General features: G+C 35.2%; 1 protein-coding gene across 8 annotated transcripts in view; it reads right to left on the reverse strand.

The window, feature by feature from the left end:
• Nucleotides 1-630: 630 nt before the first annotated feature.
• LOC123555040 (serine/threonine-protein phosphatase 2A regulatory subunit B'' subunit beta-like) overlaps nt 631-27530 on the reverse strand; it is a 77992-nt gene continuing 51092 nt past the window's right edge. For 6 of the 8 annotated variants that reach the window (XM_045345566.2, XM_053547519.1, XM_053547524.1 and 3 more), the window contains exons 6-14: nt 26221-26295; nt 23178-23264; nt 21626-21782; nt 21011-21059; nt 19824-19910; nt 13516-13660; nt 12467-12616; nt 12124-12227; nt 631-6236 (exon numbers count right to left, since the gene is read on the reverse strand). In XM_045345566.2, the coding sequence (XP_045201501.2) occupies nt 6059-6236; nt 12124-12227; nt 12467-12616; nt 13516-13660; nt 19824-19910; nt 21011-21059; nt 21626-21782; nt 23178-23264; nt 26221-26295 (1032 nt within the window). In that variant the 3' untranslated portion in view covers nt 631-6058. Of the gene's footprint in view, nt 6237-9299; nt 9332-9977; nt 10002-12123; nt 12228-12466; nt 12617-13515; nt 13661-19823; nt 19911-21010; nt 21060-21625; nt 21783-23177; nt 23265-26220; nt 26296-27530 lie in introns of all 8 variants that reach the window. The other 2 variants (XM_053547525.1, XM_053547526.1) reach the window with 2 other exon arrangements.

Genomic DNA, 27530 nt, shown 5'->3' on the forward strand with positions numbered 1-27530 from the left:
TTGGCCTGTATAACCTTTAGCCTGCTGGGGGCATCTGGTCATGGTCTGCACAGTTTGCTATTCAATCACTAAATTTTTAGTGAACACCCTTTTGTATAATAAGTGATTCTGCCAATTAGATTTATGCTGGACGAGCTACACTGGTGTGTGCTTACTAGTATAACTGTCAGAATGCAGCCTACGGTTAGTCAATTTTCAAAATTTTGTTCAGGTACAGATGTCTGGATTTAGGAGATTCGTCTTGAAGCTCAGGTTTATAATCTGGAACCAAAGGATTGTTACTGTCTTGTTACTCTGCAACAAACATGATTTTTATAGGCCCGTCTGTGAAAGAGCGGGGCGAATTATATGAACACCCATGGCGGCGGGTGGTCAGCTTCCAAAACATGTCCGCTTTCGAACAGTCTCCAAACTTGCTGACAATGTTTGTGGGCATAATATCTTGGCCAAGTTTGATAACGACCCAAATCGTCCCAGGCATTCTTGAATTATGGCCCTTGAATTACTCGAAAAATTGCGAATTTAGCCTTGTCCGTTCTCCAAGTCCAACAGTTTTCATCCTAAGGATGTATTTGGTGACAGTCTGGCACTCTTGTTTTTCTTAGGAAGGACATAAAAAAGACGATATCACTGAATTTAATTTTTTTATTGACAGCTTTTCATTTTCATATAAACTCACATATTGTCATAATTGGAATCCACTAACAAAATACCTAAAAAGAAAACAGAAGACAAAGAAAAAACAACATACAAAAGTAAGAAATCTTACACGTTTTGAAGATGAGACGAACTTAAAAATGTTTCCTGTCCTGTTCACAATACAAAAAAACTTTTTTTTTCTCTTATACAATTAGCGTCAATCGACTGCCTTTAATTTTTAGATACAGTCAAGCTTCTACTAAACACCACCTTCGAATCAAAACTAATACTAACAAGAGTTGTCTCCGTAGGATGACACATGCCCCCGATGGCACTTTGAATGAATAGTTATGGCCGATGTTCGAGTTTAGGACCTTTGACCTACGGAGCTGGGTCTTGCGCGCGACACAATGTCTTACTGTGTCACACATTCATGCATAGTTATTTTAAAATCCATGCATGAATGACAAAGATATGGACCGGACATGCCCATCAATGCACTATCATGAAAAATGATCTTTAACGTCTAAGTGTGACCTTGACCTTTGAGCTACGGACCTGGGTCTTGCGTGTGACACGTCGTCTTACTGTGGTACACATTCATGCCAAGTTATTTGAAAATCCATCCATCGATGACAAAGATATGGACCGGACACGCCAATCAATGCACTATCCTTTAACGTCTAAGTGTGACCTTGACCTTTGAGCTACGGATCTGGGTCTTGCGCACTGCACATCGTCTTACTGTGGTACACATTCATGCCAAGTTATTTGAAAATCCATCCATCGATGTCAAAGATATGGACCGGACACGCCCATCAATGCACTATCCTTTAACGTCTAAGTGTGACCTTGACCTTTGAGCTACGGACCTGGGTCTTGCGCACTGCACGTTGTCTTACTGTGGTACACATTCATGCCAAGTTATTTGAAAATCCATCCATCGATGACAAAGATATGGACCGGACACGCCCATCAATGCACTATCCTTTAACGTCTAAGTGTGACCTTGACCTATGAGCTACGGACCTGAGTCTTGCGCACTGCACGTCGTCTTACTGTGGTACACATTCATGCCAAGTGATTTGAAAATCCATCCATGGATGACAAAGATATGGACCGGACACGAAAATTGCGGACAGACCGACAGACGGTTCAAAAACTATATGCCTCCCTTTGGGGGCATAAAAACTCTTCTTATACAGGCCACTGTTTATCCTTTTTGTTACAGTGTATATCTAACTATACTCAGAGACAACACATTAACAAAGGACTTTATTTCATTTCCTGAGGATCGTCTCTTTACAGAAAGGCCTATCTGTATTTACAGATAGTTAAATGCTCAAAGTAAGAAACGCTTTTTTTTTTTTTTTTACTTGTTTACTTTTATCTTCAGTGTGAAAAAGTTGTTGTTGTTTTGTTTCCTTGCTCAAACTTGTATGAAATATATATGCTACATAATGTTCATTCATAGACTAAAATGTCGTTTTATAACATTTTTTTCACAACATTGTGTCATTAACCTTTAGCCTGCTAAATATCTAAAATGGACTGGTCCATCATTCAGTTCGGGAAATACCATTTATTATTCGAAGGGATGTTCACTGAAATTTTACTGACTGAACAGCAAACAGTGCAGACCATTATCAGCCTGCGTGGATGTGCAGGCTGATCTTGGTCTGCACTGGTCGCAAAGGCAAAATCACTTGCCGCCAGCAGGCTAAAGGTTAACATGAAATCTAATTACTCGGTGAAAATTAAAGTATATAATTATGATTTCTAATGATGATAAACAAGTGTGCAAAGTTTCAAAGCTGTAGCTCTTATAGTTTTTGAGAGGAGAATAAAAATTAGCAACAAAAAAATAAACAACACAGATGATCAATTGACATTGTTCAAAAATCAGACCAGCTAAAAAATATATTTCTGGAACCAATAATGACGTTAAAGCAAATATTTTCCAGAGCAATTTTTTTTATGATAAAACATTCTGAGTGAAACTGGTCAGAATGACAATGTCAATTAATTGTAATCATTTAAACCAAAAATAGAAAGAGATATCAAATAGACAGACAAAATAAAGAGAAAATTAATACAAACAATTGTAACTATTAAAGAAAAGCAGTGAAAATCAGTAAAGTAGGCAGGCCAAAAACACAAGTGAAATTAGGCTACAATTATGTTTTAGTTTCATGCCTCTAGATTTATGTAAAATGTTCACCGTTTAGAAAAGGTTTTTCTTTAGTTAGTAATGGCAGAGGAAAGAAATTTTGAAATGATTTTGTGCATTTTAAGAACTTTTTTTCTACAATAATACTTTGTTTTTTTGTTTTTTTTTTAACAAAAAAATGTATAGAAAACTCGTTATTAAATTTCATCTAAAATATATGGAATTTAACTGTTTTGTATTATATACATTAAAATATCTATTTAAACAATACTGTATAACATAATTTTTAATGTCTAATATCAACTGCTTAATATTCTAAAATTCTTGCAATTCTGATGTTGAATTGGAGGCATGTAGCTAAAACTAGGTGCCCATAGGCAGCATGTCGAGCCCGCCAGCTGTCAAAAGGACTAACATTTATGATACTATTTGGCGACGACAGAACCGATTGCGGCAAACATTTCTGCCAAGTTATTGAAGAACATCTCAATCCATGGCTAAGTTACAGCCCAGTAAAGAGAAACTGCATCAACTTTTGACCCCTAAGTGTGACCTTGACCTTTCAGCTACTTACACCTGACAGAATGTCTCATTGAGGCAAACAATTGTGCTAAGTTATTTAAGAAACCCTGAATTCATGGCTGAGTTACAGCCCGAACTAGGAAAACTGCACCAAGTTTTGACAATTTACCTCTAAGTATGACCTTGACCTTTAAGCATCTGGTTGTTGCACATGACACATAGTCTTATCGAGGCAAACGTGTGCCAAAGTATTTAAGAATCTCTCAATCCATGGCTAAGTTACAGCTACCAATCTGGTTCTTGCATGGGACACACTGTGTCATTGAGGCAAACATATGCATAGTTATTTAAGCGGATAAGTTACAGCCCAAACAAACTCAGACAGACGCATGCACAGACACATATACACTGAATCACCATTGTGACAACTGTGTCGAGCTCACTGCCAGCAGGCTCAACAAAAACTGAGGTTACTGCAGAAGAATGTGAATTCAGAAAACATCCTTATATATAACATCAACAGAAAAATAATTTTGTTAATTTTTGTTACACCAATTTAATTTAACATTGAATTCTTTAAAAGTTGCACAATTTAAATATGAAAATCACTTATATGTAAATTTTGGCAATAAAATTAAAATACATTTAAACTGAAACAGAAAGGAAAATAGATAAAAAAATTATACAGGTCATCTTTTTTTTCTTGAGCAAAACTGCAAAGGTAGCGCTATATATAAAGAAAATTTAATGTTAAAATTTCTTACAATATCTGTGTGTAAATGCAGAACACATGTGTTGAATCCAAATGAAACGACTTTATACTTAAATCTATCTAAGAACACATATCTTTTGTAGAAAATATTGACAATGATACAATGTGTATCTACAAAAATGAAGGTATCTATACAAAAAACCAGTAACACTTCCTGTTTTGTTTTTCAAAAGAGAGTATAAAGTAATGCCAATTTAAATCGAAGCTATGTAAACAAATTTCATAAGATTTGATTCAAGCCTTTTTATGTCCTAGCAGAAAACTGTTTTTAGTGATTACAAATTATTCCATGAAGGGAACGGACACAAACAGATCACAGATGTTTCTTATTTATATGTACAATAAATAAATAATACATGATTATTTACATAAATTACAATACGTAAGTGGTTACCATGGTTACAGTTTAAAATGTACATCATACATGAACAATGACTGGCAAAGTCAAAACAGAGCTGATTTACAAATTAGTTTCAATTGTGATTGCTTATTCAAAAAGAAATTTGCAAATGTGACATGAAATCACTCTTTGTATGTCACAATTATTACGTCACAGCATCAAATGTTGCGCAGACAAAAATCAACTGGCAGCATGTGAGCAATAAAATGACCAATGAGTAAGTCCTCTATTTTCTAATTTCCTCACTCGTGAAAAAATGTACATGCTAAAATGACTTGTAGACTTTGTTCACTGATGGCACAAGTAATCTGTACTTTCAATCAGTAAACCTTAAAACCTGTGGCAGTACAGTATGTGCAAATGAAGTCTGCATAAATGTTACAGTTCTGGCGATATATATAAAACTTTATATTTCAATCATCACACCATATTCCTTAAACTACAGCTGTCTCTGCACACATTACTACCGTAAGATACGGTAATTTTGTATTTAGCGAATTTAAGTTTATGAAACCCCAGTAGGTGTGCTTTCGGACATGATGCATAATTCATATCAACAGAATATTTAAAATAGTTTGTGAAGCTACTTTAAGCAAATCTGTGAACAGTTTCTCAGACAAAACACATACACCAAAATGCTACTTTAAAAACTTAAATATCAAATCATTTCTAATATTCACTTAAAAGAATTATTCAAATACATGGACCTGCAAATTTGATATGTCAACACTAACAATTATGTAGAACAGTGAATACAGAGTACTTCTGTTTATTTAATGTGTTGTTTGTTAGGTTTAAAGGTTGTGTGCAACAGCAACATTGCCACAAACTAACATCTTTAAAGATATATTATGCCCAAATTTCATATAATTACAATGTATTACAAAGTATCTATGTAAACCATTAGAAAAAAAAACATTTTGTGTGTATACACAATAATGTGCACACATATAAGTAAACACAGTATGAATATGTAATGCCTCTAAAAAACTGGAAGTTTTTTCAACAAATGGCTGTTACCAGATAAAATCAAATTACGGCTGCAACTCTTCATATACATTTAATTTATATATCTAGCCAAGTAAAATATATCTGAAAAGTGTTTTCTAGATTTAAATTAATATCTCATGATTAAATATTTTATTGACAGTGGAGCATAGTACATCTTTAAAATTTCTAAGCTTGACATATACTGACATATCTGACCATACTCTTGACAAGAGATATGGCCCACTACTTTCTCACTTTCGGAAAACTTATTCGTTATCACACAACAAAACAATCAAATATCTGCTAGTTAAGTTTAAGCCTTATTTGTGAACAGGTACTTTTAGGTATTAAATGTATCGCTGTAATAATGCAACTTTAAGAATAGATGTATATGTCTCATCATTTGCTCAGTTTATGCTTATTTAGGTTGTTTTCGGTTGTTATTATAAATAGCGTTGCATTATTTTATCAGTTTTAAGAACTACCGCAGCAAATACATAACATTTACAGTTTCTGTGAAAACCGATACTTCCATTTCCATTCTAACAGGTAGATTGTCATTCTTTCAGTATGTAGATGAATTGCTGAAATCATATATATCGTCTTCTATGGTGTGTACCGATGGGTTGCCGCCTAGCCCGCGACCTTGTATGGGGTCACTGGGTCTCTTATCCCCAGAGTTCAAGGTCAGACTGTCCTGAAAAGTTTCTTCATCATCGGGCTCGAAATCATCTTCATAGTGTCTGAAATAATGACAAAGTATTTAGTATGGGTATGACAGTGGTTAGGTTTCCTCCAACACAGAGGCAGTTTGAACATGAAATATAACATTTTTTTAAGGAATATAACAAATTTTGTGGTTTGGGCAATCAGATCCTACTTAGCGAGTAACCCCACAACCCTAGAATTTTTGAAGACATCTGTAGAAAAAAAAAATTATTACGATTTCAACTGAATGGGCCCTTGGTCATGCAATATGTAGTTAGAATATCATTTAAACATCTGCTGTGCCACCTTAAGCATACACAACAATTTTTTACAATTTCTATTGAATGAGACCTTGACCCTGCAATGATAATTATGTAGTTACATATAAATTTAAAGAACTATACTATCACCATAAGCATATGCTAATTTTTTTATGCCCAATTTATTTTCATAACAAACAACAGGAATGTATAAAATTCTTTCAGCCCATCTCATTACCTCTATTCAAAAACATCTCCTTACAATAATAAATCTGCTAATTGCATTACCGCTCTAACCCTTATACTAACAAGAGCACCGCCTTGCGGGTGCTGACGCTCATCTGATTTTTTTTGTGTAATAGAAATATTGTCCTACCCACGATTTTCTAAGTACAAAATGGGCCATCATTCTTGCAAAAAGCAGGATAGAGTTATGTTTCTTGATGTACAGTGTCCACTTATGATGGTGAAAAACTGTTGCAAGTTTTAAAGCAATAGCTTTGATAGTTTATGAGAAAAGTCAACTTAAACATAATACTCAACCAAGAAAATGATTTTCTAAGTCCAAAAGGGGCAATAATTATTGCAAAAAGCAGGATGGAGTTATGTTGCTTGCTATACAGGGTCAGCTTATGATGGTGAACAAGTGTTGCAAGTTTCAAAGCAATAGCTTTGATAGTTTAAGAGAAAAAGTTGACCTAAACATAAAACTTAACCAAGAAATCTGATATTTTCTAAGTCCAAAAGGGGCCATAAATCTTGCAAAAAGCAGGATGGAGTTATGTTTCTTGCTGTACAGGGTCAGCTTATGATGGTGAACAAGTGTTGCAAGTTTTAAAGCAATAGCTTTGATAGTTTAGGATAAAAGCTGACCTAAACATAAAACTTAACCAAGAAAACTGATTTTCTAAGTCCAAAAGGGGCAATAATTCTTGCAAAAAGCAAGATGGAGTTATGTTTCTTGATGTACAGGGTCTGCTTATGATGGTGAACAAGTATTCCAAGTTTCAAAGCAATAGCTTTGATAGTTTAGGAGAAAAGTTGACCTAAACATAAAACTTAACCAAGAAATCTGATATTTTCTAAGTACAAAAGGGGCCATAAATCTTGCAAAAAGCAAGATGGAGTTATGTTTCTTGCTATACAGGGTCAGCTTATGATGGTGAACTAGTATTCCAAGTTTCAAAGCAATAGCTTTGATAGTTTAGGAGAAAAGCTGACCTAAACATAAAACTTAACCAGGCAACGCCGACGCAGACGCCGACGCCGACACCGACGCCGACGCCGACGCCGACAACCGCTCAAGTGATGACAATAACTCATCATTTTTTTTCAAAAAATCAGATGAGCTAATAACGGACATGTGAACTGAAAGATTGTCAAATAATGACAACACTCGAAGCATCATATCTTTATAACTGAAAGCATTCAGATTTAGATAACAACAACAAGAAGAGTGATCAGAAAGCAAAACATATATACATCATAGAGAAAGCACAAGTAAAGACAAATGTCAAAGCCTGCGCATTTCAAAGATGGCATTGTTTTTTAACCAATTCCCCATCCATCTCAGATATCAAACAGTTGTTAGTATATCTAACAAGAGCACCGCCTGCAGGTGCCATCGCTCGTCTGCAAGTGCTGGACAATATGTAAGAAAAGAGTTATAGTTCAGATTTTTAAGTACAAAAAGGGTCATAGTTCTGACAAATTGCAGGTTAGAGTTATGGTTCTTGGTCTACTTACTCATCTAATAATGATATAAACAAGTGTGCAAAGTTCCAAAGCTGTAGCTCTTATAGTTTTTGAGAAAAGGTAGACCTAAATTTTAACCGACGCCGACCCCGGCAATCAAGTGACAACAATATCTCCTAGAATTTTTTTTTTAAACATCAGACGAGCTAAAAATGACAATTGTATTCTGTTTTTTGAACACAATATCCACAAATATCTCACAAATATTTCAAACTTTTACCCCAAATGGTGCTGGGAGAAAAAAGGAAATAACTCTGTTTGCTTACAGCCTGTATCAAATATCTTGGAACTCGTGCTACATAACTAAATGTTATTGAATTCTGAGACGGATTTAGACTTGTTAAAAACTGTTCCAATACTGAACTGAAAGGATTGCAGGGCAAGACTGAACAAATCTCCTTGGAAATATAACTACAACTAACATGCAGGTTCAATCTTAACACTGTCACACATACTAATATAGTCAAGGTCACTACTCTAGTATGAACCTTCTTCATATTAAACTAAACATGAAAAAACTTTTTGTGGCATCTGATGTCACTCTGTCTAGCTTTTGATGGCTGAAGAAGTCTCCAGGGTCCGGCTCTGGACGCTGTTCAGGCAAGAGCAAGCACCTGAGTAGAACCACCGACTTTCTGTAAGTCAGCTGGACATCTTCGTCACATAAAAGAATTCTACACTCAGAGAGGTTTCCAACCAAAGGCCGTCAGGGCCAAATGATTCAGAGTTAGCAGCCTGAACCATTCAGCCACTGTATCTAAGAGTTAAACCTGTAATAGACATGCGATATCATAAATGTAAACTTGGCATATTTCGAAAGTATTTGTTTTTGCTTGACACTAACACATTTCTTCTTAACTTCATAGAAATCAAGTCTTTCAATATATTACATCGAAGTTTAACAGAAACAGTTCAAAGATATTTCATGATATACCTATGTCTATTACAGATTTATTATTTTTATCCTAGTCACCCTGAGAAAGAGAAGCACTGATTTTTTTTGTGCAATGAAGTGATGCTGTGCAAAATATATACATGAATCAAACAGATCGAAGCAAATCCAACGAAATTAATTAACTTTACACGTATGTCAATTGATTCTGCTGTCTTCTTTTCTGTAAACAAGAAGTAATTTCCTTTTTGAGAAGTTCTAGGAAATGTTACATGCAACTAAATTAAGGATGTATGAAAGTAGATTAGACTGATTTTCCATAACCAAGTTTTTTTTTGTTCTTTTTTGTTTTGGGTTTAGTACAGTTTTTCTACAGTATTTCAGTTATGTAACTGAGGGCAGTGCATCTAACATGTGTTCCTTGATTCTGTACCAGTGCTTAACTGTTACCTCACAAGTAACTGCCAACTTCTCCACATGAATCAGAGGAGAAGAATGAATGATTTCAGACAAAACATCTTCTATCGAATTGTCACTGAAAACATATGACACACCCAGGGAATGACCTCACAATGCCGAGGGTGTTGATCCGCACTCCCCCTATTGATTTAAATGGGAGGGTTTCATAACAAAGTTAACATGCAGACTGATCCTCTCTGCAAGACAGATCAGTTCTGTAGGAATCACTATATTATGAGAGGTAAAACGGGGAGAAGAAAAAATGTTAGGAAAAGGTTTGTAGAATGTTAGGAAGGGATAAGAGAGAGATCACATGTAATCAGGAGTCTAGGGGGCCCACAACAACAGCAACAGAACTGAATAGGAGAAACCACACAACAGTTCCAAAACTAAAAGGCATTTCTCTTTACCATTTGAGCCAATAAAAATCCTTGCTGCGTGCAGAAGAAATAAAATAAAAATAAGGCAAAATGTAACTATAAATAAGAAACTACATTTTCATCCATTTCGTTCTTCTTTAAGTGTAATTGTTCATGCATCTTTTATTCCAACCCCCTCTCTAAACAATTTCTGGCTGTTATTTTCCAGAAGTGATTTCAACCCATAGGAAAAATGTAATTTACCTAATTCCCAACTTCAAATATTCGTAGACACTGCTACATAGTCAACTAAAAGTGAACTTAATAGTGGTTGCTAATTTTTCAGTTGTATCATTAAAGAGCTGATGTCTTTCAGACTGGAGGTTGTAATTCCTGTCCTGAATCAATGCTTTTTTTTCCAGAACTTAAGTAAGTTAAATACATATAGGAGCATCACTGTGTGAAAACAACCATTAAAGATTTGCGACCAGCAAGGATCTAGATCAATGCACATCCATACTGTACACTTATTCCCCCAATCATAGTGCTGAAAATTAAAATAGTCTTAACCTATCCCAGTGTTGATCGTTTAGTCCCCTTTCCTCACCTTTGTATTTTGTTGAAATCACAGTCTTTGATAAACTTGATCAATTCAAGTACTTGTATGCAACTGATGGCAAACACAATGTATCCAGATCAGACTGCATGAATGTGCAGGCTGATCTGGATCCATACTGATCGAAATGCCTTAACACTTGTTCTCGCACACATAGCGGTGCTCATATATTCATATGGATGAAAATTATGGAATTAATTGACAGTGGCCTAGATCTACAAATAAAATATTTGACAACACTTACAATGCTCTGTAAAAATGAAAGATCAAAAATTCTTTGTAAGTGACATAACAGGCATAATATATATACTGCATGCAGCCGATATACATTCTCTAAAATCCTGCCAATAGTTTCACTTCTTATGAGAGACAATCAGCATTAAAAATTTATTTATCATATAGTATTGATTTCAGAATCACACCTGAAGTAAAATACAGTCAAACTTTGTTCCCTCAAACCATGATAATCTGTGCACCATCCTTTGCTAGAACTTATCGTCTGGTCCTTGTAAAATATCTGTTTTATGTATAGTTTTCGTAGGCTCTAACTATTGGTAACTCGAACAAAGTTCGCTCATTTCATCAGGTTTTAGCCAACAAGGTGCGACTGTAGAAGGTATTACAGGAGTGTCTTATGTTGAATTTATTAGACAAGTTGAATAGAATAATGAAAAACAAGGCTCTGCCGAGCATTTTATTATTTTTATTCAAAAAGTTTAATAAATTCAACGTGGAAAAACAAAAGCGTGATATTCTTTTATGACAAAACAGATTTTTTTTGCTGAAACATCAAAATTTCTTCTTTATTTACCTGTTATAGACAGAGTTAATTCAATCAAAGTCTCCTGTACTTAAAACGATGTCAACGCCAAAATTACGTAATACCTGTTTAGAAGAAGCAAAAATTGAAGATATACAATCTCTTATTTATGTTGTTTTTCTTCTTCACTGCAACAGTTAGTTATTTATAAATACCAGGAATCAATATATATTATCTTTTGTAGACAAGAAACACTCTTTTCCACACCCTAGCTGTAAACACTCTATTTTTGGATTCTGTGGACAAGATATTATTTGTGACAATTTTGTTTCTCAATTTTATATTTCACAATCCGAATAACGTTCAGGTGACGTATTCATCAATGTTTTTAAGTCTGAATCTTAAAACTAAATTGCTATAACTTCTTTCAAGCCTATATCTATTAACTTAACACAAATATTAATGAAATTTAGTACAGATATTGCATAATCTAAAACAAAAAGTCACACAAAGTTTCAGCAAGAAAGCCCCAGTTCTAAAGAAGTTATGGAAAATATAAATTTTACAGATTTTAAGTCTAACTTTCAGACTTAAAACCTTGACAAACTCTTAGTTTTCACGGCTAAAGAGAATCCAATTTTATGGCCAATTTTTGGGACAGCTTTCAATTCTAAATCAGTTCCAATTTTAATCACAAATATTATCTTATCTCCATAATGACCGTGAAAATCATCCCAAAGCTGTTAAACATTCTGTGATATTGGTGCCATGTTAAATCTACTCCCTCGATACACAGTGTCACATGACACGGAAATACGTACATTTCTTCTTGTTCATTTGCTCCCTCCTCGGCCACCAGGATCTCGTATTCTTCAGCTGCATATTTCTCCCAGTCTGTTGGTTCAGGGACATCACTCTCTAAATCCTGTAAAGTATCAAATACAGTGACATTTTTTGTTGACCAGTACATTTATTAATGACGTGCTTAATGCTTCTAGAATTCTAAAACAGGATGAATGAGCTTGGAGACAAGCCCCCAAAAAGAAATTACAGACACACTTGACTCCAGTTTAGCCCCTATAAACTTCGTATGCAGGTCAATGATAATTAACACCAGGTCCAGCATAAAATCAGCAAAATTTTCTGACAGATGTAAGAACTAACCCTGAGATTAGCAAATGGATCTCTCTGTTCGTGTTCCAGGAACTTGTCGAGATTCATGAATGTGTCGAAGAAAATATTCGTCATCTTGCAGCGTTTCAGATCTTTTAACGTAATCTGTAGTCGTGACTCGGGCTGCACAAGATCTAACATCTGTAACAGAACCATTTTTTGGTTTATATACATGTATGTAAGATGTACATTTTTATTTTTAAATTTCTGAAAATTCCATAAAATCAAATACTGTGAAATTTAATTTCGTGAGCATTAAAGGCACTGACCTCCAAATCGTAGGACAACAAAGAAACGGAAAAGTTTTAGAAATTATTGTTATATTTGTTAAGAAGGCTTTAAAACTCAGTTATTGACAGATTATGTGTTATGTGAACACATAAGAATTAGTTGTTTTTACTCATTTTTCCATTCAGAATTGGAAAGGATACCAGAAGTAAACTGCGTTAATTATAAAGGTTTATATTTAAAATCATTGTTTTCCTCCATGGTATATTTACTGATCAAGAACACAGGGAAATTCTTTTTTGCTTCCGTTGACCCAGATTCGATTCCCGACTAGGGCATTTTTTTTCTGGATTTGGCATTTTAAAGACAGTTTAGAAACAAAAACTCATGCTCATGCTATAATAAAATTCACGAAAATTAGTCTGCCACAAATATTAATGGTTTAATAATTATCACTCACTAAACAGAAAACTGGTAATTTGTTAGTGGTGTCCAAATAAACATATTCTCGGTGAATATAATAAACAGATGTTTCTGTGTTGCCTTAACACTTGTGGGCTCTCTGTTTGTGCGTATGCAATGTTTGGTTTTAAGCTACACAATTTACGTAATTTAGCAACTTTGCACATTTCAGACGGTCCCCAGGAGCTGCTCCTCAAGTTCTAGAAATCTAATTTTGACTTTCTTGTCCGTAAAAGCAGTAACCTTCAACCAGAACAGGACATGGATCAACTCAGATGACACACATAATTGAGACGTCATTCTGAAAATTTCAACATTTCAGTGAATCCAAAATAACATGTATGGCTTACCTGACATAAACAATCCTCAAAGGGTAATCTCTCAATACCGAGAGCTTCCATCTTCTGCATCTGTTCCTCGTAGAAATATTCCATCTCGTACATAGATATAAGCCCGTCCCCGTCAAAATCCATACATCGAAACCAATACTCTATACTGTAATACAGAAAATAATTATGTCCAACTCTATCAAAGAATATCAGACTATCAATTATCAACTTGTACTTTGATATAACCCAGTACCCATCTATGTCCACCCATACCACCATAATAGGGGTATTATAAAAGTACCTAGATCTGCAAAGTTGTAGTCCGCTTCAGTAGATTTTGCTAGGCTCTAATCTCATAGGACACATTGCGTCCTGGCATAATCCAAAATAGCCATCTGCTTAACTGCAGATCAAGGTATCGTTATAAAGACTCTTTCATTAAAAATATAAACATATAATGTTATATAAGCCAAAACTGATTATAATTTTAGATAAGTAAGACAGAAAACAAAATAATATTTTTCAAAATTAAGAAAAAGCATCTAATTATGCTGACACATCAAAATGTTTTACTGTAAGCGCTTATTATTTCCTATAAAGAATTAAGATATAACCCCAGTGATTTTAAATAAGAAAATTACGTGCTAAAATCTTCAGCTGACTGTTGTGCATATTTTTATTTCAATGTAATGATACAAATTTTACTTTTTACTCCTTTTCAACTGTGATATGGTTAGCCACAATATGCAATAATTATTATGCATAAAATCTGAAAACAGGACCTCGCAGCAAGTGGAAATTTTCAAAAAGCTTGGATTAATGAGAAGGGAATTATAAGAAAGTGGCAAACAGTATCTTTTAATCATTCCTTGATACATCTGTAATTCTTTAACTTTCTGTTCACCTTAATAACCTAAGTTTACACATATATTCTCATTACCCATCTCTCATAATTCCTCAACAGCTTTGAAGTTTTCAGGATAATGGCATTTGCCACAAATTACTTGGCAGACATGCATACGATGAAAAAAGTTTACAATATCTCTGCGAGACCACGATGTTATATGTTGATAACATTCACTCGATTTATCTAAAATCGGCAGATTAATCAACATCAGAAGGTGCAGACGTAAAAGAATCTGCACAATTTTTTGTATAGAACACCTGTTTACTGGTGATAATTTGACATTCATCATCTGCTAGATAAACATTCGTACTTCATAGATGTGTGAAAAAAATACCAATTCCTCCACCTTTTCTGCGCATCTTTGCAATTTAAAATGTACAGTATTTTGTCTACCTTGATCATGAAAGATATCCCCACTAATTTGAACTTTTACCATAAAATCATTTATTTTTGTGCAGGACTTATCCATGAAATTAAATCCCAATAATTTATCAACTTTTCCATTAATTCTGGTTGCCAATACCTCAAAACTTCATGTCAATGAAATGTAATGGTTTTACAGTATTTGAAGCACTCCTGTGTAAACATTAAAAAAGATGGTATCTTACTTCCATGTATTTTCTAGTGTTTATTTTTTTACTTTTTTGTTTAAAAAAAAAAACAACAAGAGGACCATGATGGTCCTGAATTGCTCACCTATCTCCACATGACCCAGTGTTCAACTGAGTATGACATCGTTATTTCTATTATTTGACATAGTAACCTAGTTTTTGAGCACATGTGACCTAGATATCATCAAGATAAAAAATTCTGACCAATTTTCATGAAGATCCATTGAAAAATATGGCCTCTAGAGAGGTCACAAGGTTTTTCTATTATTTGACCTAATGACCTAGTTTTTGAAGGCACGTGACCCACTTTTAAACTTGACCTAGATATCATCAAGGTGAACATTCTCACTAATTTTCATGAAGATCTCGTGAAAAATATGGCCTCTAGAGAGGTCACAAGGTTTTTCTATTTTTCGACCTACTGACCCAGTTTTTGACCGCACATGACCCAGTTACGAACCTGACCTAGATATCATCAAGCTGAACATTCTCACCAATTTTCATGAAGATCCATTGAGAAATATGGCCTCTAGAGAGGTCACAAGGTTTTTTCTATTTTAAGACCTACTGACCTAGTTTTTGACCCCACGTGACCAAGTTTCAAATCTGACTTAGATATCATCAAGATGAACATTCTGACCAATATTCATGAAGATCTCATGAAAAATATGGCCTCTAGAGAGGTTACAAGGTTTTTCAATTTTTAGATCTACTGACCTAGATTTTAACCCCACGTGACCCAGTTTTGAACTTGACCTAGATATCTTCAAGGTAAACATTCTGACCAATTTTCATGAAGATCCATTGAAAAATATCGCCTCTAGAGAGGTCACAAGGTTTTTCTATTTTTAGACCTACTGACCTAGTTTTTGACCGCACATGACCCAGTTTCGAACTTGACCTAGATATCATCAAGGTGAACATTCTGACCAATTTTCATGAAGATCCATTGAGAAATATGGCCACTAGAGAGGTCACAAGGTTTTTCTATTTTTAGATCTACTGACCTAGTTTTTGACCCCACACGACCCAGTTTCGAACTTGACCTAGATATCATCAAGGTGAACATTCTGACCAATATTCATGAAGATCTCATGAAAAATATGGCCTCTAGAGAGATCACAAGGTTTTTCTATTTTTAGATCTACTGACCTAGTTTTTAACCCCACGTGACTCAGTTTCGAACTTGACCTAGATATCATCAAGATGAACATTCTCACCAATTTTCATGAAGATGCATTGAGAAATATGGCCTCTAGAGGGGTCACAAGGTTTTTCTATTTTTAGACCTAATGACCTAGTTTTTGACCCTACGTGACCCAGTTTCGAACTTGACCTAGATATTATCAAGATAAACATTCTGACCAATATTCATGAAGATCTCATGAAAAATATGGCCTCTAGAGAGGTCACAAGGATTTTCTATTTTTAGACCTACTGACCTAGTTTTTGACCCCACGTGACCCAGTTTCGAACCTGACCTAGATATCATCAAGGTGAACATTCTGACCAATTTTCATGAAGATCTTGTGAAATATATGGCCTCTAGAGAGGTCACAAGGTTTTTCTATCTTTAGACCTACTGACCTAGTTTTTGATGGCACGTGACCCAGTTTCGAACTTGACCTAGATATCATCAAGAAGAACATTCTGACCAACTTTCATAAAGATCCCATGAAAAATGTGACCTCTAGAGTGGTCACAAGCAAAAGTTTACGGACGCACGGACGGACGACGGACACCGCGCGATCACAAAAGCTCACCTTGTCACTTTGTGACAGGTGAGCTAAAAAAAAAACAAGAGATCACAGAGTGATCTTGGCGCCCACCAATGTGCCATTTTTGAGTGTTCCAAATTTCAAGACTTATTGACTAGCTCAAGGCCAAATTTTCATTTCCGTACACAACACTGTTCATGTGGTCCAAATTCGAAAGCTGTAGCTTGAGAAATGTGAAAGTAGGTCACTAGATCAATTTCAAGGACAAAGTTCTTTGTACACAAAACTATGCATGTGCATCAAGTTTGAAGGCTGTAGTTTGAGAAATCTGAAAGTAGGTCACTAGGTCAATGTCAAGGTCAAAGTTTGTTGCGGTACACAATCCTATGCATATGGTCTAAATTTGAAGCCTGCAGCTACAGAAATGTGAAAGTAGGTCACTAGGTCAATCTTAAGGTCAAAGTTCATTTCGGTACATAAAACTATGCAAGTGGTCCAAATTTGAAGGCTGTAGCTTGAGAAATGTGAAAGTAGGTCATTAGGTCAAAATCAAGGTCAAATTTTATTTCGGAATACAGAACTATGCATATGGTCCAAATTTGAAGCCTGTATCTTCAAAAATGTGAAAGTAGGTCAATGTTAAGGTCAAAGTTTGTTTCGGTACACAAAACTATGCATGTGGTCCAAATTTGAAGGCTGTAGCTTGAGAAATGTGAAAGTAGGTCACTTGGTCAAAATCAAGGTCAAATTTCATTTCGGAACACAAAACTATGCATTTGGTCCAAATTTGAAGCCTGAACCTTCAAAAATGTGAAAGTAGGTCACTAGGTCAATGCCAAGGTCAAAGTTTTTTTCAGTGCACAAAACTATGCATGTGGTCCAAATTTGAAGGCTGTAGCTACAGAAATGTGAAAGTAGGTCACTAGGTCAAAATCAAGGTCAACTCATGTCAAGGTTCATCTTCCCACTCAAAAATATACTTGTGGTCCAAATTTGAATGTTGTAGTTATTGACAAGAAGATTTTAAAAGCTTTTCCCTGTATAAGTCTATATGAACCATGTGACCCCCGGGTTGGGGCCATATTTGACCCTAGGGGGATAATTTGAACAAACTTGGTACAGAACCAATAGATGATGCTACATTACAAATATCAAAGCCCTAGGCTTTGTGGTTTGGACAAGAAGATTTTCAAAGTTTTTCCCTATAGTCTATGTAAACCATATGACCCCCAGGGCGGGGCCATATTTGACCCTAGGGGGATAATTTGAACAATCTTAGTTGAAGACCACTAGATGATGTCACATACAAAATATCAAAGCCCTAGGCCCTGTGGTTTTGGACAAGAAGTTTTTCAAAGTTTTTCCCTATATAAGTCTATATAAACCATGTGACCCCCGGGGCGGGGCCATATTTGACCCCAGGGAAATAATTTGAATCATCTTGGTAGAGGACTACTAGATGATGCTTCATACTAAATATCAAAGCCCTAGGTTCTGTGGTTTTGGACAAGAAGATTTTCGAAGTTTTTCCCTATATAAATCTATGTAAATTATAGAAATAAACAAAGGGCCATAACTCACTCATAAATTGTTGAACCATTCTGATTTTCAGGGGGACACAACTAGGGTACCAATACATCATTCTGACAAAGTTTGGTCAAAATCCCCCCCAGTAGTTTCTGAGGAGATGCGATAACGAGAAATTGTTAACGGACGGACGGAATGACGGATGGACGGACGGACCACGGACGCAGAATGATTTTAATAGCCCACCATCTGATGATGGTGGGCTAAAAAAATTGAACAAGTCACATCTACATATGTTTTCTTGCATTTATCAGAATAAATTCTAACCACTTGAGAATAATATCTAATGTAAAATCAAGGTATGGATTCTCGTAAATTTTTTTCTTCAGGTAGCTGCAATTCATTTTTTAATAATCTATAGCATCTTTCATATTATAGTTAAATGTTATTACTTTGCACTAAACTAACACTTTCTGGCAGAGTATGAATTTCTTGTACCCATGATGAAGTTACCATTTTATGTATTCAAATTTTTGACTATCAACTCCTTTTACTTCGTTTTTTGTTTTCTTTTTGGTTTAACATTACACCAACTTAGTTATAGGTCATATAGCAACTTCTCATCTTTGTTGGAGGAGGAAGACCCCAGGTGCCCTCTCCATGCATTATTTTATCACAAGTGGGTACCTGGGTAGAACCACCGCTTTTCCTTTAGCCAGCTGGATGGCTTCCTCACCATGAAGAGTTCTTCTCTTATAAATTTCTCTATCAATCTAAACCCCTTCAAAAACTGTATTCAAATACTGTTGACTCATTAAGGTTTGCACAAGGTTTATTTGATAGCAATTACATTCATGACAAGAATTAACAATGCTTAGCTTGAAACACTTTTGGCTATAATGTAGTTAATTATTCGTTAGTGTTTAAGATTTGCATGTCATTCTGTCAGCAAATATCAGCAAAAATAAAATCATTCCAAATTTTATTCTGTCTACAGTACAGTAGCACTTAGGACTGAACTCTACCTTCATTTTAGGATGACTAGGACGATACTTGTATTAACATTGCAATTTTCCATCAACAACATGTAAAAGATATATGGTCCCCTAAGGACCTTAAATTAGGTATATACTTGCAACTAGACATGTCCCCTAACCTTCCACAAGATCGCCAAAGTAGTGAAAATGCATATTAAGGTATATAATAAGAGCTAGGAACCAGTTTGACCTACCTTGTAGGATGTTTTTTTATCTTCACAAGTAGTGAAAATGCATATTAAGGTATATAATAAGAGCTAGGAACCAGTTTGACCTACCTTGTAGGATGCTTTTTTATCTTCACAAGTAGCGAAGATGCATATTATAGTATATATGAGAGCTAGGAACCAGTTTGACCTACCTTGTAGGATGTTTTTTTATCTTCACAAGTAGAGAAGATGCATATTAAGGTATATAATGAGAGCTAGGAACCAGTTTGACCTACCTTGTAGGATGTTTTTTTATCTTCACAAGTAGTGAAAATGCATATTAAGGTATATAATGAGAGCTAGGAACCAGTTTGACCTACCTTGTTGGATGTTTTTTATCTTCCTCTGAGAGTAGGAACCAGACAAACTCTGGATAACTCATCTTTCCTTCCTCGAACGTTTTACCCCTGAAATATCAAGTTACATGTATAAACTAATTTCTGTTCCAACGAAATGGCAAAGTCATTAAACATATGGAAAAACCAATCAATACTGATGTGCTTTTGTTTTTTTGTTTTTTGTTGAGTTTAACATAACATCGACACAAATATAGATCAGACGGCAACTTTCCAGCTTCTAATGGTAGAGCAGGACCCCAGGTACCCCTCCATGCATTATTTCAGGCATGTTCGGTCATCTAGGTAGAACCACTAACTTTCCAAAAGGCCAGCATGATGACTTCCTCCCATGAAAGAATTCTACACCTAAAGCAAGATTTTGAGCCCTCAATGGTGAACCGCAAGTGATTCTAAGTCAGTGACCTTAGTCACTCAGCCACTACTGGAGTGTACATTTCACTCAATCTGACTGACTTAAGATATAAATGTATCGGTTAATAAGATTATGTAAATGATTAGCTTTACCCTTTTTCAATCATTTTATAAGTAATTTAAATAACTGTTATTTAGATCTTATCGTAACATATAACATTAATTAATGCTAAATGCACAGACATAATTATTCAGAATAATCCGTAAACAATCTGGAAAATAACCTTTTCTCCTCAATCCATGAGTATTCAAAGTAAGTAATTGTTATTAAATTTTCCGCAAACTTCGTGAAAAGTTGAGCAAGGGGAGTTAAGTTAAAAAAAAATGGAATATGATACAATGATAACAAATGTCAGTTATGTATATGCTTTAACCCTTACCCTGCTAAATTTCTGTAATGAACTTGTCCATCATTCAATTTGGACAGTACCACTGACAATTAAAAGGGATGCTGAACAAAAAGATACTGACTGGATAGCGAACAGTGCAGATCATGATCAGACTGCATGGATGTGCAGGCTGATCATGACCTACACTGGTCGCAAAGACAGAATCAACTGTGTCCAGCATGGTAAGGGTTAAAGTAGGTACAAGGTAACTGAATTTCTACAAACTTTGTAAAAACAGGAACAGAGGAAGTAACATTCTGGAAAAGAAAACTCCTGTTATACAATGATATGATACTATGTTGACAGATGTCTATCGCTGCTCTAACACTGTATGTATGTTGTACTAACCTTGTTACGGCACCAGAGAATATCCTCTCTATCATTCTTGTGGAAATGGCTGCAAAACAAGAAAACACAACTTTGTAATACTGTGAAATTATTAATATTCATGGGGGATCAAATTTTTGTGAATTTCATGGAAGTCTCAATCCACGAAATTTTTCCCAAATTTAACCAAATTCCAAAATTTTATCTACAAAAGTTGAAATCCACACAATCCTATCCCTATGAAATTACCGCTTTGGCTACACCCACAAAATTTTATACTCACAACAATACACGATTCTACAGTATACTGTTCAAAATTGTAAGAATGTATAGAAATTAGGATGAGAAAATATTGATAGGTGTTGTATTTTTGCTCTCATTAGTTTCATAACTTAATGTTATCCTACATTTTAACACAGTAATCATATTACTTTATACAAAAGACTGCCCAATGCATATCAAATTAATAGTCCAGACAAAATCGGACAGATGTACAAACACACTAACATGCCAAATAGCCATAATGACTAACTTCACAACTACGTCAATCTCGCCACAAATGAGCTTTAAAAAAAACAAGATCTGAAATTAAATTTATAAAGATCAATATATTTTGGCCAGTTTTAACTAACTTACCATGTTCATTGTGTCGAGCGAGATCAGTTTTGTCTATAAATAGATCATGGTCCTTATCCAACTCCCAGAATTTACAATATATCACATAGAAATGTTCATAGGAGAAAAAGTCTGTTATCTGGTTAATATCATCCTCTTCTTCTATCACGCTTAAAGTCTGAAATTAACAATTCATAATCAAAAAATGATGAAAAGAGAATAATCTCTGCTACCTCAATATATATGTCTAAGTATGAGACAAAACTATCTAGAACAAGAGCTCGTAGAACACAAAATGCCCCCCTTGATGCATTCAGTAACTGCACAAGGAACAGAAATTATTTGGTCACTGTGCCCTGGATGTTTGACGTACTGACCTTTATTTTTCAAGTTATCAGCCGGAAACGGATTAACTGTTCCAGGTCAATATGACCTTGACCTTTGACCTACTGATCTCAAAATCAATAGGGGTCATCTGCTGGTCATGACCAACCTCCTTATTAAGTTTGGTGATCCTAGGCCCAAGGGTTCTCAAGTTATCGCCCGGAAACCGTTTAACTGTTCCAGGTCAGTGGCCTTGACCTTTGACCTACTGATCTCAAAATCAATAAGGGTCATCTGCTGGTCATGACCAACCTTCCTATCAACTTTCATGATCCTAGGCCCAAACGTTCTTCGAGTTATCATCCGGAAACCAATTGGTCTATGGACCAACCGACCCACAGACCGACATCAGCAAAACAAAATACCCCTCCTTCTTCAAAAGGGGGGGGGCATAAATATGCGATATTCTAAGAAAACAATTCGGGGACTGTTAGATGCACGACTGTATTATCCTGTACTGCAGGTAACTTAGATAGAACACTTGCCTTGCACTGAAGTTACATGTATAGGACTAACTTTGAGATATTGCGTTCAGTCAACAATTGTCTTTCAAAAATACACTGTTTCCCTAGAGTGAAGAGGGTTTAACTCTTACCCTGCTAAATTTCTATAATGAACATGTCCATCTTCCAATTTGGACAGTACCATTAACTGATTAAAGGGGTGCTTACAAAAATAATACTGGCTGAACAGCGAACAGTGCAGATCTTGATCAGACTGCACGGATGTGCAAGCTGATCATGATCTACACTGGTCACAAAGGCAGAAACAATCGTGTCCAGCATGGTAAGGGTTAAGGTATCTCTACATGCATTGTTTACGAATACATAAAATGTGATAAACAGACGAAATTTACATGGCAATATTTTCTTCCCACTTTATTTTGAATGCCTGTATTTATAGATTTGTTTAATTTGCTGGGTTTTACTCCTCATCAACAATCTAGGTCTAAGGGTGACTTTTCAACTTTAATGGCGGATGAAGGCTCTGGTTTTCCCTTCAGATATTATTTTAAGTACAGCAGACACCTGGGCAGAACCATAGACCTTCCACAGCCTAGCTTGATCACTTTTTCACATAAAGACCAGAAAGGACTTTTAGAGGTGAGGGGAAAGCAATTCAATGTCAGTGATTTTACCACTATGCAACGGAGGCCGCATAAAATACTATGTAAACCTTGCATACTCACTGTTAAAAAATTGGATTTCCTAAGTTCTGGTATAGTAACCTTCCCTGTCCATGATCTATTTACACAATACATTATTCTAGCTATAACCTGAAACAGACAACAGAAAGTGCAAAATATTGAAACAAACTGAAATTTTGGAATAGACAGATAATGAAAGTACAAAACATTAAAACAATCAAGAGAAAGTAAAGAATAACGAAACTGACAATATAATTTTTTGGGGGTTGGATTAAATGTCGCACCAACACAATTATAGGTCATATAGCTATAATGGTTGAGGAAGACCCAAGGTGCCCCTCCATGCATTATTTCATCACGGGCGGGTAAAACCACAGACCTTCCGGGAGACAGCTGGATGGCTTTCTCACATAATAATTCAATGCCCAGAGTGAGGCTTGAACCCACACCTATGAGGGGCAAGTGATTCTAAGTCACCTTAACCACTCGGCCAAGGAGGCCCAAAACTGACAATATAAAGTAAAGAATTTTGAAACAAACAATATAAAGTAAAGAATATTGAAACAGACAACAGAATTCTAATTAAATGTAAGTACTGAATATTTCAATTAGTGCACCTGTATTTTATTGATCATGGCAACAGTTTTATTACTCTTTTTGTTTGCCAGTTTGCCAGGTGAACTATGAAGGATTATCAATCTATTAAGTACACGCAGCTTGAAAGACCATTCTTCTTTCTTTGTTAATTTCTGCTTTGTAACCTTTTGTAACCTTTATTCAGTACCTTCTTACATATTAATTAAGAGCAGCATTTAATTTATGCACAGCATTAATTTTGTTTATGCACAAATGTGCAATATATTAAATCAGAAAGACATAAAGAAAATGTACTTTTGAAAACCACTTTTCCCTAATTTTACTAGCAAAAAAGTTAATATTTGTTACGTGAAAATTAATTAACAAGAGGGCCAAGATGGCCCTAGGTCGCTCACCTGAGAAACACATCATTACAGAGTAAACATGTTTCCCAGATGACCCATATTTGAACTTGGCCTAGATTTCATCAAGGCAATCATTCTGACTAAATTTTATGAATATCCAATGTAAAATGCAGCCCCTATTGCTTACACAAGGTCTTTCTTTAATTTGACCGAGTGACCTAGTTTTTGACCCTAGATGACCAATATTCAAGCTTGACCTTGATTTTATCCAAACAAACATTCTGATCATATTTCATGAAGATCCAGTGTAGAATGCAGCCTCTATTGCATACACAAAGTTTTTCTTTGACTTGACCTAGTGACCTAGTTTTTGACCTAAGATGACCAATATTCCTGCTTGACCTAGAATTCATCAAGGCAATCATTCTGACCAAAATTCATGAAGATCAATTGAAAAATACAGCCTCTATCGCATACATGTTTTTCTTTGATTTGACCCAGTGACCTAGTTTTTGACCCTAGATGACCCATTTTCAAAACTGGTCTAGATTTCATCAAAGTAATCATTCTGACAAAATTTCATGAAGATCAGTTGAAAAATACGGCTTCTATAGCATACAAAATGTATTCCTTTGATTTGACCTAGTGACTGAGTTTTTGATCCCAGATAACCCATATTCAAATTCCTCCTGGATTTCATCGATTCAATCATTCTGACTAAATTTTATGAATATCCAATAAAAAAATGCAGCCCCTATTGCGTACCCAAGGTTTTTCCTTAATTTGACCGGGTGACCTAGTTTTTGACCCCAGATGACCCACATTCAAATCCGACCTAGATTTCATCCAGACAAAAATTCGGATCAAAATTCATGAAGATCAATTAAAAAATACAGCTTCTATCGCATACACAAGGTTTTTCTTTGATTTGACCTAGTTTTTGACCCCAGATGACCCTTTTTCGAACTTGGCCTAGATTTTATCAAGGTAATTATTCTTACAAGATTTCATGAAGTTCAACTGAAAAATACAGCCTCTATCGAATACACAAGGTTTTTCTTTGATTTGACCTAGTGACCTAGTTTTTGACCTCAGATAACCCATTTTCAAACTTGGCCTAGATTTCATCAATGCAATCATTCTGACCAAAATTCATGGAAGTTCAACTGAAAAATACAGCCTCTATTGCATACACAAGGTTTTTCTTTGATTTGACCTAGTGACCTAGTTTTTGAACCCAGATGACCCATTTTTGAACTTGGCCTAGATTTCATCAAGGTAATCATTCTGACAAAATTTCATGAAGATCAGTTGAAAAATACAGCCTCTATCGCATACACAAGCTAAATGTTGACAGACAGACGACAGACAGACGCCGGACATCGAGCAATCACAAAAACTCACATTGCTCAGGTGAGCTAAAAATTGAGATTTCCCTAGTTCATTCTTCAAAATATAAAATTTCACTCCAGAGCTAGGAGTATATACTTGCAGTATTATGATATCTAGAATGGAACATTATACTGTTTTACATATCAGAGTGACAGAAAACTATTTTAAGAGCATACTAATCTATATGCACTTAGACCACTTGCATTCCGACCTCTCCATGTATAAGGCGTAAAAAAAATTTGTTTGTTTCCGGTATCCCGACAAACCCTAAAGTTTTGGCTTGACCAAAATAGTTTTTAATAAAAGTTGCAAAACTTTTTATGGTTTAAACATAGTCAGTGATGTTAGAAATCAACTTACTGATGCTCTAAAGGCATAAAACCCCCTTTTTTTGTATTCATTTTTTGACACAAAAATAAATTTCCTGAAAGTCTCAATAAAAAAATATCCCCCCCCCCCCCCACACCAAAAAAAAAAAATTTTCCGACATAGCATGTTACCGGAAACAAAGATTTTTTTTAGGCCTAATAGTAACATCTAAACGGAAATCTGAAAGTTCAAGGACATGCATACTTAAAACAAACATGATATGGAACTCCAGAGCTTAGAGTGTACTTACGAAAACAAATTCTCATCCATTTTATCTACCAAGTCCAAAAGCCACAAATTCATATCCCCACAAATTGTTTATTTTGTCAAAACCAGATAATGTCACATAAATGAAATTAATTCATAGCACAATATATACTTACAGTATTTACATATCTAGAATGGAACTCTGGAGCTTCAAGTAAAAATGTGAGACCTGGATGAGTATCTACAACATCCTGTAAAACAAAAGTGAAAATACAAATGAGCCGCGCCATGAGAAAACCAACACAGTGGGTTTGCAACCAGCATGGATCCAGACCAGCCTGCGCATCCGCACAGTCTGGTCAGGATCCATGCTGTTCGCTTTCAAAACCTATTACAATTATAGAAATTGTTAGCGAACAGCATGGATCCTGACCAGACTGCGCGGATGCGCAGGCTGGTCTGGATCCATGCTGGTCGCAAACCCACTATGTTGGTTTTCTCATGGCATGGCTCAAATGTATCTATAACCATACATTCCACATTCATTGCTGCAGTTATGTAACATCTTCATAGAAAATCTAAAAAATTCAGAGTATTTAGTTTGAACTTTATTGGGATGGCTTAATTCTATGACCTGATACTTTATAGTTGCCATCCGTTTAATAACATTGCCACTGCCATCCTAATATTTAGACAATATGCACAATGCATGATGCGGTGACACTTGGAATCAGTTTTATATGAGAAAGTATTTGTGAACAGCAGATGAACTATATATATCATTCTACAATGTGTTCGAGAATGACTGTAGGGTCTGTTAGAATTTTTAAAATATCTATAAGGATGTTAATTAAATTGCCAAAAATGTATTTTTTCATATCTCAAAAATCAAGCCAATTCAGAAATGTTACTAATTATACCATGTTCACACTAGCAGATCGGTTTTCTTTTTATCAGGCACTAATTGGCTATACCGGGTAATTGGTATTTGACATTTAAAACCCATCAAAATATAATCTAGTTTGCATCCATACTAGGCAAAGAAATGTGGTTTAAATATATTCATGCAATGTTGGAAGTAAACAAATCTTTTGCAATAAGCAAAAAAGGCTACAAAGAAGGAGGTTGACAGAAACAAGGAGACATCAATGTTTAAACTTCTGTGTTCATCTAAGAAGTTTTAGAATTTCTGTTCATTCCATCTATAGTCCATTTTGAGCATCAGCATGACTCAATATCGCAATTTAATGTTTTTGTTTCATCAACACTCCAATTACTTTTGCCAGCCATAGCATCAATTGTTTGATACAAAAGAGAAACACATGGTATTCTTCCGCCAAAAGGTAAGATCTGGGGATTTGGGATTGTAAAACCAGTTATAACTCACGTTTGGGTTCACACTTGTAAAATAATGTAGTATTACTTTTTAATATAGTATTCCCGAGGTAGTTTTAATGCTTTTTGATGATAAATTAAAACTTAATCA

This window comes from Mercenaria mercenaria, chromosome 7, assembly GCF_021730395.1.
Source record: "Mercenaria mercenaria strain notata chromosome 7, MADL_Memer_1, whole genome shotgun sequence".
In the NCBI taxonomy this organism is placed as follows: domain Eukaryota; kingdom Metazoa; phylum Mollusca; class Bivalvia; order Venerida; family Veneridae; genus Mercenaria; species Mercenaria mercenaria.